The sequence below is a fragment of the Amphiura filiformis genome, chromosome 8, assembly GCF_039555335.1.
Source record: "Amphiura filiformis chromosome 8, Afil_fr2py, whole genome shotgun sequence".
NCBI lineage: Eukaryota > Metazoa > Echinodermata > Ophiuroidea > Amphilepidida > Amphiuridae > Amphiura > Amphiura filiformis.
In genome coordinates, this window is record NC_092635.1 from 3924284 (window position 1) to 3936852 (window position 12569).

Below are 12569 nucleotides of genomic sequence, written 5' to 3' on the forward strand. Positions count from 1 at the left end.
TGCATTTAAATTTCAGCTCAATTGGACCATTTTGAAAACTTGACCTTTGACCCCTTTATTGACCCCTTACTGACCTTAAATGAATTTTAAAATATTTTGAAACATGTTTAGAATGTCATAAAGATCATTGCATATAAATTTCAGCTCAATTGGAGCATTTTCGGTTAAAATGACCTTTTTTGACCCCGTGACCCCTTTGATAACCTCTGACGTTGGGAAATATTTTTATTATATTCTTTACTCCTTCCTCTTTCATTTGACACCACTTGGGGGTTCATACCTTCGTGGCATTTAAAGATATTTCCATTTCAGACCAAATGGTTAGTAGGGAAGTAAGTAAGTAAGCAAGTAAGTAACATACACTATTATGGGCTGATACCATTTCATGGTTCAGCAAAAATAACACGTGGATGTCCATAGCAGAAGCAAAAAGGAAGACTTGTCCATTTTTCAAAATGAAGGTCCAATTGAAGCCATTTGCATGGGGACTGTAGGGCCTATTTACATTATTAGGCCTAGGCCTATTGTGTAAAAATTTAGTTTTAAAAATGGAAAATTTTGAAAATTATTATTGCCTTGAACATGTTAAACAAAAAACAAAGAAGGCCCGAACTGAATTTGCCAAATTTAAAATATTACACTGGTCCACTGACACTTAGATATAAGACTTCGGACTCGTAATTTCAGGTAAAGCATGCATGGATTGATATGTTAAAGCAGGAAAGTTGAGAGTCAGTAATAGACCTAAGTCCGTCTTAAATACTGACTTTGGTGACAAAATGTCACGGGCCCTACATATCGACGGGCCGGCAGTAATTTTCACAGGCTTTTGGGTCAAGGACCCACCTTTAAGCACTGCCTATAATAATCACAGGCCTATACTTAGGCTTATACTGCTATCCTGGGCCTACTCAATAACGTACAATTTAACCTTTTCTCTTCTTTTTTCTTTCTTGTCAATCACTAAAACTGGTAGGAATTTGATATCGCGTCCTCTACCCTTCAGAAAGTGCCCCTCCCCCAATACTACTTACATGCATGGGCTTACTTAGGGAGCGATCGTTATTTATGGCAGGGGGGAATGGTTAAATTTAGGGGGGAACACAAATTTTTTTGTGATCTTGAGGGGGAACCTGAAATTTTAGTTGAACCAGGAGGGGGATTGTTAAATTTTAAATGGAGAAAATTTGGAAAACAAGGGGAACGCGAAAATTTTGAGCGGACGCGAGGAGGGAACGCGAATTTTTTTGTCGATATTTTTGCCAAAACACCCATCCCCCCCCCTGTCGTAAATAACGATCGGTCCCTTATTACGTGCAATTTAACTTTTTCTCTTCTCTGTTCAATTTTTCTCACTTTCTTTTCTTCTTTTTTTCTCTCCTTTCCCCTTTTTTCTACTTGTCACTAGTCACTACTAAAACTACTGGGGGATTTGATATTGCGTCCCACACCCTTCAGAAAGAGCCCCCCCCCCCCCCATGATCGATGCACATATTCGCCATAGGCCTACATCCGGCACAAAAACCTGCGAAACCTCCTAAACGAAAGAATAACGAACAAACCAATCCAATATATACAGGATCGTACGAACACACATCGGACAACTTCCGAACATGTGTATCCGGCACACGCCGTTTCAAGTTTTGTGCATGCACAAAACTTGAAACGGAGTGTCGACGGAGTAAACAAACATCACCTAACACGAAACGCATTTGGCGGATAATAGCAGGACATATGAAGAACATAAAACGAACATTGACGAACACTAACGGATTTGCTAAAATACCGTCCGTTTCTTGTACGGAAGACCGATCCGGTGTAGTGTGACACTAAGACGGACTGGGTCAACGTACATCAGTCACACCGAATATTTGGGGGGGTGAAGGCCTCACAGGAACGTGTTTGCAACGAACACGGGCCGAGTGCAACGAACAAAGAACGAACATGAACGAAAGGAGAGCGAACAAACTCCGGCAATATGCAGCACCATACGAACACACATCGGATAAATACCGAACATGTGTATTCGGTACACTCCGTTTCAAGTTTTGTGCATGCACAAACTTGCCGACGGACTTAACGAACATCACCCAACACGAAACATAAAACGATCATTGACGAACAACAACGGATTTACTAAAATAACATCCGTTTCTTGTACGGAAGACCTATTCGGTGTAGTGTGACAGGCGCATGAACTTTTCCCCTAACTAATAGGTATACAGCTGAAATAAGATGCAGGCCTATGTTGTCATTGTCCCGTGCGCGAGATAGAGTGATATTTTCGAATCGAATTAGGCCTACTGGTGCTATATCATTTTCTTTTGGTTTATAATTTTAAACTCATGTAGTTTTTTGTTCTATCTACTGAATAGGTATACAGCTGAAATAAAATGCAGGCCTATATTGTCATTGTCCCGTGCGCGAGATAGAGTGATATTTTCGAATCGAATTAGGCCTACTGGTGCTATATCTACTGAGAATCAAATTAAAATGTCAAATGTTGCGACATTTTGTTTTGGTTTAATTTGAAATTCATATGTTTTCTTTCTTATCTACTGAAGATAGCTGAAATAAAATGCAGGCCTATGTTGTCATTTTTGTTTTCTGAACGAGATAGATTGATATTTAGAATTAGGCCTGCTACATGCTTGGTGCTATATATATCTACTGGAGATCCAAATAAAATTTCAAGCAGTGAAGACTTGCTTTAAACATGTTTATTTAGTGCTTGCTTTTAAAATGTTTATTTTTGACCATCATACTGGAAATGTCTTTGTCTTCAGTAGATAGCACCACTAACACGGTTCTGAATTAATAATCTATCTCTTTGAGACAAAAATGACAACATGCATTTGAGTTATCTTCAGTAGATAGAAAAGCACGACGTGGATCATTATCATGCCTAGCAAAAGAAAATATCGCAACACTTAGAAATTTTGCTTTGATCTTGAATAGATAGCGCCACTATCATAATTCTAAAAACATCAATCTATTTCGTTCAAGAGATAAGAATAACAAAATGCATTAAATTTGAGCTATCTTCGGTAGATAGCAAATGCGCACGAATTCATTATAACGGGAAAACTCATTTTAAAACACGTTTCATGAGCAAAAATATCTTGATTGAAATAAATAAACAAAATACCGTGTTGCGCAACTTGTGAGTAGTAATACTTTGACTGTGAAAAAGTCAGTGTGAATAAAAGTTTTTCAGTATTAACTTGTTTCTCACCATGGTTTTGCTATTCTACTGAAGATGATAGATCGAATGTCGCGCGAGATTGCGTAAAAAACGCGATGATTTGACGCTGCACGCGTTATCCGCGCATCCGTTACGCTCATGACGTTCTCGTACTCTTTTTCAAAAATAATGTCCACCACTCAGTCTGCAGACCTAACTGCTTGAATATTTTAACTGATGCTTGCATATTTTAACTTGATCTTCAGTAGATAGACTACTGGAGACCAAAATTACACCATCAATTTAATAAAGCTACCGTCAGTAGTAATAGTAAAAACATGAATTTACCATAACTTTATACTCAAATAAATTGTGGCGAGACATGCCGTAATTTGCTCGATTCTGGTGCCGGTGTCTATAAAGCTCCTGCATTGATTTACATGGGTATTATTAAAATTAAAATATCTCAAGAACCGAATACCGTGCGACGCTGAAACAAACTTTGAAATAAAGCCTTTGCATTTCTCTATCAGTTTTATGTCATTTGGTTTTTGTTGAATTTGCGTAGTTTTGCTATCAACTGCAGATAGCTCAAATTTAAATGCTCGCTGGTTGTCATTTTTATCTGTTGAACGAGATAAAGCGATTTTTATAGAATCATGTTACTCATTTTTGTTACTGGTGTGCTATCTTCTGAAGATCAAATTAAAATTTCAAATGTTGCGACATTTTCTTTTGGTTTATAATTTTAAACTCATGTAGTTTTTTGTTCTATCTACTGAATAGGTATACAGCTGAAATAAGATGCAGGCCTATGTTGTCATTGTCCCGTGCGCGAGATAGCCTATTTTCGAATCGAATTAGGCCTACTGGTGCTATATCTACTGAGAATCAAATTAAAATTTCAAATGTTGCGACATTTTGTTTTGGTTTAATTTGAAATTCATGTGTTTTCTTTCTTATCTACTGAAGATAGCAGAAATAAAATGCAGGCCTATGTTGTCATTTTTGTTTCCTGAACGAGATAGATTGATATTTAGAATTAGGCCTGCTACATGCTTGGTGCTATATATATTTACTGGAGATCCAAATAAAATTTCAAGCAGTGAAGACTTGCTTTAAACATGTTTATTTAGTGCTTGCTTTTAAAATGTTTATTTTGACCATCATACTGGAAATGTCTTTGTCTTCAGTAGATAGCACCACTAACACGGTCCTGAATTAATAAGCTATCTCTTTGAGACAAAAATGACAACATGCATTAATTTTGAGTTATCTTCAGTAGATAGAAAAGCACGACGTGGATCATTATCATGCCTAGCAAAAGAAAATATCGCAACACTTAGAAATTTTGCTTTGATCTTGAATAGATAGCGCCACTATCATAATTCTAAAAACATCAATCTATTTCGTTCAAGAGATAAGAATAACAAAATGCATTAAATTTGAGCTATTTTCGGTAGATAGCAAATGCGCACGAATTTATTATAACGGGAAAACTCATTTTAAAACACGTTTCATGATCAAAAATATCTTGATTGAAATAAACAAAATACCGTGTTGCGCAACTTTTGATTAGTAATACTCTGACTGTGAAAAGTCAGTGTGAATAAAAGTTTTTCAGTGTTAACTTGTTTCTCACCATGGTTTTGCTATTCTACTGAAGATGATAGATCGAATGTCGCGCGCGATTGCGTAAAAAACGCGATAATTTGACGCTGCACGCGTTATCCGCGCATCCGTTACGCTCATGACGTTCTCGTACTCTTTTTCAAAAAATAATGTCCACCACTCAGTCTGCAGACCTAACTGCATGAATATTTTAACTGATGCTTGAATATTTTAACTTGATCTTCAGTAGATAAACTACTGGAGACCAAAATTACACCATCAATTTAATGAAGCAACCGTCAGTAGTAATAGTAAAAACACGAATTTACCATACTCAAAAGAAATTGTGGCGAGACATGCCGTAATTTGCTCGATTCTGGTGCCGGTGTCTATAAAGCTCCTGCATTGATTTACATGGGTAATATTAAAATTGAAATATCTCAAGAACCGAATACCGTGCGACGCTGAAACAAACTTTGAAATAAAGCCTTTGCATTTCTTTATCAGTTTTATGTCATTTGGTTTTTGTTGAATTTGCGTAGTTTTGCTATCAACTGCAGATAGCTCAAATTTAAATGCTCGCTGGTTGTCATTTTTATCTGCTGAACGAGATAAAGCGATTTTTATAGAATCATGTTACTGGTGTGCTATCTTCTGAAGATCAAATTAAAATTTCAAATGTTGCGACATTTTCTTTTGGTTTATAATTTTAAATTCATGTAGTTTTTTGTTCTATCTACTGAATAGGTATACAGCTGAAATAAGATGCGGGCCTATGTTGTCATTGTCCCGTGCGCGAGATAGAGTGATATTTTCGAATCGAATTAGGCCTACTGGTGCTATATCTACTGAGAATCAAATTAAAATTTCAAATGTTGCGACATTTTGTTTTGGTTTAATTTGAAATTCATGTGTTTTCTTTCTTATCTACTGAAGATAGCAGAAATAAAATGCAGGCCTATGTTGTCATTTTGTTTCCTGAACGAGATAGATTGATATTTAGAATTAGGCCTGCTACATGCTTGGTGCTATATATATTTACTGGAGATCCAAATAAAATTTCAAGCAGTGAAGACTTGCTTTAAACATGTTTATTTAGTGCTTGCTTTTAAAATGTTTATTTTTGACCATCATACTGGAAATGTCTTTGTCTTCAGTAGATAGCACCACTAACACGGTCCTGAATTAATAAGCTATCTCTTTGAGACAAAAATGACAACATGCATTAATTTTGAGTTATCTTCAGTAGATAGAAAAGCACGACGTGGATCATTATCATGCCTAGCAAAAAGAAAATATCGCAACACTTAGAAATTTTGCTTTGATCTTGAATAGATAGCGCCACTATCATAATTCTAAAAACATCAATCTATTTCGTTCAAGAGATAAGAATAACAAAATGCATTAAATTTGAGCTATTTTCGGTAGATAGCAAATGCGCACGAATTTATTATAACGGGAAAACTCATTTTAAAACACGTTTCATGATCAAAAATATCTTGATTGAAATAAACAAAATACCGTGTTGCGCAACTTTTGATTAGTAATACTCTGACTGTGAAAAAGTCAGTGTGAATAAAAGTTTTTCAGTGTTAACTTGTTTCTCACCATGGTTTTGCTATTCTACTGAAGATGATAGATCGAATGTCGCGCGCGATTGCGTAAAAAACGCGATAATTTGACGCTGCACGCGTTATCCGCGCATCCGTTACGCTCATGACGTTCTCGTAAAAAAAAAAAAAAATAATGTCCACCACTCAGTCTGCAGACCTAACTGCATGAATATTTTAACTGATGCTTGAATATTTTAACTTGATCTTCAGTAGATAAACTACTGGAGACCAAAATTACACCATCAATTTAATGAAGCAACCGTCAGTAGTAATAGTAAAAACACGAATTTACCATACTCAAAAGAAATTGTGGCGAGACATGCCGTAATTTACTCGATTCTGGTGCCGGTGTCTATAAAGCTCCTGCATTGATTTACATGGGTAATATTAAAATTGAAATATCTCAAGAACCGAATACCGTGCGACGCTGAAACAAACTTTGAAATAAAGCCTTTGCATTTCTCTATCAGTTTTATGTCAGTTGGTTTTTGTTGAATTTGCGTAGTTTTGCTATCAACTGCAGATAGCTCAAATTTAAATGCCCGTTGGTTGTCATTATTATCTGCTGAACGAGATAAAGCGATTTTTATAGAATCATGTTACTGGTGTGCTATCTTCTGAAGATCAAATTAAAATTTCAAATGTTGCGACATTTTCTTTTGATTATAATTTTAAACTCATGTAGTTTTTTGTTCTATCTACTGAATAGGTATACAGCTGAAATAAAATGCAGGCCTATGTTGTCATTGTCCCGTGCGCGAGATAGAGTGATATTTTCGAATCGAATTAGGCCTACTGGTGCTAGGCCTATATCTACTGAGAATCAAATTAAAATTTCAAATGTTGCGACATTTTGTTTTGGTTTAATTTTAAATTCATATGTTTTCTTTCTTATCTACTGAAGATAGCTGAAATAAAATGCAGGCCTATGTTGTCATTTTTATCTGCTGAACGAGATAAAGCGATTTTTATAGAATCATGTTACTGGTGTGCTATCTTCTGAAGATCAAATTAAAATTTCAAATGTTGCGACATTTTGTTTTGGTTTAATTTTAAATTCATATGTTTTCTTTGTTTCTTATCTACTGAAGATAGCAGAAATAAAATGCAGGCCTATGTTGTCATTTTTGTTTTCTGAACGAGATAGATTGATATTTAGAATTAGGCCTGCTACACATGCTTGGTGCTATATAGGGTACCTGCAGGTAATATGGGACCATTAAGGACGTTTAGCTTATTTGCATAAAAACTAAAGAAGATATGCCCACAAGAGATTGTTATGATGAACAACCTGTCCTTTAAGATTAATAAAACAGGCAATGTTACCTTGTTTTTATGTTTGTTTGGACGCTATGACGTCAAAATGACGTCATCGTCAAGTGTCCCATATTACCTGCATGTGCAGGTAATATGGGACACTGTGTTATCTCTATGGTGAAAATCAAAAAGTTCAGAAAATCACTCTTTTGTTCTAAAAACATTTTTGTTACATGATTTTGAATGTTAAATGCAAATTTCTACAAGAAAATTCAATTTTCTAAATAGTTTTGCTTTTCGCATTGACAATGCTCACAATTTCCTATGTGTCCCATATTACCTGCACCCATTCAGTTGAAAATCAGAGAAAATAATCATTTATAAAAGGAAAGTGCCACTTGTCAGTGGAATTTGACCTGCTGATAAGCTTCACCCATCACCTAAAGATCATAAAAAATGACAAATGCCCCCTCAGTACCAGAGTTTTTGGATACACAATCATAAAATGTGACGTCATTGATTTTATATCAGGCCAAAAAAACGACATAATTTTTTGGGCAATTTCACTCTTTTTGGCATTGATTTCCAAGAGTTTGATACACAGACTCCAAAACTGCATTTCTAGAAGCACAATTGATGTCTCTAAACACTTAACAAATCAACTTAAAGTGTTTACCTTCTCTAAGCTACTTTTTGTTAAAATGAAAACAGGTGTCCCATATTACCTGCTGTCCCATATTACCTGCACCTACCCTATATCTACTGGAGATCCAAATAAAATTTCAAGCATTGAAGACTTGCTTTAAACATGTTTATTTAGTGCTTGCTTTTAAAATGTTTATTTTTGACCATCATACTGGAAATGTCTTTGTCTTCAGTAGATAGCACCACTAACACGGTTCTGAATTAATAAGCTATCTCTTTGAGACAAAAATGACAACATGCATTTGAGTTATCTTCAATAGATAGAAAAACACGACGTGGATAAATTATCATGCCTAGCAAAAGAAAATATCGCAACACTTGAATAGATAGCTGCACTATCGCAATTCTAAAAACATCAATCTATTTTTCTTTTCTCCCTTTACCAGTTCCAAGCACAGGGAATAAAGAAAAACAAAAGAAAAACATCAATCTATTTCGTTCAAGAGCCCTGCACCAGCTGTCCTGCACGAAACCCATGATCAGGGCGCCATCCATCCAATCAATCAATTGACGGATCCTATAACCTCATCTCCAATTTACATATCTGCCCACAATAATGCCATACACACGTGTACATTGTTCACACACGGGGGCTGATGCTACACCCAATGTCAAAGGTCAAATTGTAATAACAAGGTAATGATGACAGCTTTCGCTATTTTCCTCTGGAATGTCCAAATCGTCGTTGTATTCTACCTTTTCTAGCTGTGATTTCGCAAAGAAAATGCAGCAGATTGGGTAAACAACAAGTAAGGGGCAGGCCTCTGGATGTTGTTTATACCTCGTTATAGATATCAGGATCCGAATCGACGACGACGGCAGCAGTCTGACTCCAGTCGTCGGAATAGAGATAGTGCTGCTGCCATTGCCAACGATAATATTGCAGGCAATATGGTCAAATTAAAGGATTTTCACATTATACTTGATAACAACAAAACTGTGTACTCTGCTGGTGAATATGTATCGGGTCATGTCGTGGTGGAGTTACGGGGAGACATGAAAATGAGAGGGATTCGTGTCTACATGAGAGGACTTGCAAAGGTATGGTAAAAAAATAAATCGTACTCGACACTCATTTATTAAAAATAAAAGCTAATAAAAATGTTTGCATTTTCACACTGTCATTGCACTGTCATTGATGTTAGTGCAACAACTTTAAGTGTTTTATCATACTATAATAATTTTATAGCCCGAGGTACTTACAGTCATAGTCACACCTCCGTCACTACGATTTCCATTGAATGCTCCGCACACTGATGCTTACCATATCCGGGGGCGCGGGAGTATTGGGAATTTTCAATTATTGGCTTTTATTATGTTTTAAACTTGTATTTTAATATTTAATCATTCAGAAAGCATTTTTAATCTTCTCGCAACATATATATGATGTTTACAATAAGATAAGTGCTACCAGTACCAATGAAGAATAGGCCTTGTTTATTTGTTCTTAAAATTACCACAGATTTTCAATATTAAAAAAATGACAAAGATTTTTTCATGTGGGATTTTCCAAGTCCAGCATCTTGCATATTTCATCCTAAAATGTTGCATATTTTGGGAATTCCCAATTACCATTATAGCTAACCAAAAATGTGTGCAGTTGGGATTTTTCAATAGCTTTGAGTCACTGAGACAAACAATCCTCTGACAAACATTCCTCTATATTTTGCCTTTAGAATATGGGAGTCATTTTGATTGATGATGTAACTTGCCATGTCATATAATAATAATTGACTTCTTCCATCGAGCTTCAAATTGCAATGAAAATGGAAAATTTTCTTATCATTTTCAGAAATCATTTGTAGGCCTATACTTAAAAAATCAACAACAAAAAAATCAATTTATTTGATTTAAATCCGATTTAAAAAATTTAAATCGATTTTTTTATCTTTTTTAATTCCAAGAACTGCTATACCCAGTGGTCGAATTCGATGGTATCGCATCGCATTTTGCGATTCAATTTCCATCAACTGCTATGCACTTTTCCAAAATGCATCGCTAAAAGTGCTATACATAAAATTGAGCTAAATTTCACGTCGCATTTGCCTTAAAAGTCCCCCAATGCACCGCTATTTGCGAGCCAAATTCCGCGACACGTCGCATTTACCTCAAAACACATCTGGTTGATCTGGAATTCCCCGAAAATCAAAAACATCACGCAGTCGGTATTTGCTCATTCTCTTTTCTTCTTCTCATTTTTCTTTTTTTGCATAGCAAAATAACTGCTATGCAAAATTTGGAAACTGCTATACAAACATGTGTTTTGCATTGCACAAACAGCTATGCAAAAAAAATTGACTGAATTGAACCCTGGCTATACCCCATGATAAAGCCAAATGAGTTCAGTGGAATGCTAGACATATGTACAATCCTATCAGGTATTTACAAAAACTCAAAATGTGTTTTAATGAGACTTTAAAAACAACACATATTTGGTCACTTTTTGGTGCATGTTCATAAATTTTGAGCACATTTAAGGATGTAACCAGATTTGTGACCGTTATCGCCCGTGTTATTGTCACCGTGTTTTGAATTCTTCCTATAAATAGAAGCCGTTAGTGCGACGTCATCTCCGTGACATGAGTTCAGGGTGCCCTGTTTTGAAATGGTACCGCGTTCATGGCCCTATGATGAGGAAGGAACAACTGGGCCATTATGTTTCTGGCTAATTTGTGACATTACAAGCAAGAAGTTAAGACACTCGATCATTTAATTGAAAAATAACAGAATTGAGGGCATCATGATATCCGATCTGCACCCCATGTTAAAACGTTCATATACCATACATACCCGAATATTGTGTGATTGTTAATGTTATTCATCATCTTTTAAAAGTCATAAAACATCTTTTTGATTGTTGCAAAAAGTGCTCCGCTTCAACTGACAATACAACTGATCCCAGCCAGATAGCAACATGTACATTGGCCAATTGTGGGCCAACTCCATTTTGACTTTTGGTACCTTAATTTGGCCCAACATTGATTTTTGATGTTGGTACATCATGATTTTGGCTAGGCGCCCAACGCTCTTGGATGTTGGTCCAACGTCAATCCAACATTGACCAAAAAAAAACCTATTACAAATCTCATGTTTGTTGGCTCGACTCAATATACATGTACATGAGGTTGAATTTGTATGGAGGTGAGGGTGTACAAGTGGAACTACTAATTTACTAAATATTTTGGCATGTCAAGTATGGCCAACATTTCTTCTGCATACTGTTAGCTGATACTGAGGAACCAATTTTGTTTTAAAAATTACAATTTTTGCATTTTAAAAATACATGTAGGAGCAAGGCATTAGCCAGAGGGGTGTCCAGGTGTCATTTCATTTGGACGCCCTGTTTTCAATTTGGACACCCTATAATTCTGATTTTTATAATGGAGTGAATAGGAAGTGATCACCCTGATTTTGAAGAATAAGGTATTTTTGACCATTTTGGACACCCTGGCTTCATGCCTTAATAAGTTGCACAAAGTCTCAATTACTTTCTATACTCTCTCCAGTCTCTCTTTTCTCTTCCTTGTGGTTGTCATTTATGAGCTCTTCCCTCATTAATATTGGCTCTCATCCCTCTTTTCCCTTCCCTTCTTTTCTCTCTTCTCTTCTCTTGCCCCATCTCGCTCTCTGCCCATCTTGATCTCTCTCATACACCCCCACACACACACCCCACACGTAATTTATAAACATATATTGCTCTATCAGGTTCCCTCCCCAGCTCTCTTTATCCCCCTCTTTGTGCATTTCTCCCACCATTGCCCGCCCCCCCCAACTCAACACAAAGGTTGGCAACCATACAGCCAAATAGCGCGGAAAAGGGGTAATTTATTTACCAGTAGCGAGGACTGCGAATTTGTCCGCGAAATTTGACCATGAAATCAGCAAAATAGAAGGGTATTTAATTTTTACTGTCCGTGAAATTTGGATAAGGGGTATTTGGGAAAATCCGGTAATTTTATGTCAATATTTAGTGTCATTGAAAAGGGGTGTTTGAAATTCTATTCATTGAAAAGGGGTGTTTGAAATTCTAGTCATTGAAAAGGGGTGTTTGAAATTCTATTCATTGAAAAGGGGTGTTTGAAATTCTAGTCATTGAAAACCACAAAAAAGGGTTGTTTGTCCCCAAATTTTGTCCTCGATTTTGCATGAAAAAGGGGGGTAAATTTGATGAAAAATCATTGCAAAGGGGGTCTTTGAAA

General features: G+C 36.1%; 1 protein-coding gene across 3 annotated transcripts in view; it reads left to right on the plus strand.

Moving 5' to 3' along the window:
• The first annotated feature begins 9015 nt into the window (after window positions 1-9015).
• Window positions 9016-12569, plus strand: part of LOC140158514 (arrestin domain-containing protein 3-like) — a 73023-nt gene continuing 69469 nt past the window's right edge. For all 3 annotated transcript variants that reach the window (XM_072181632.1, XM_072181634.1, XM_072181633.1), the window contains exon 1: window positions 9016-9411. In XM_072181632.1, coding sequence (XP_072037733.1) covers window positions 9139-9411 — 273 coding nt within the window. In that variant the 5' untranslated portion in view covers window positions 9016-9138. The remainder of the gene's footprint in view (window positions 9412-12569) is intronic.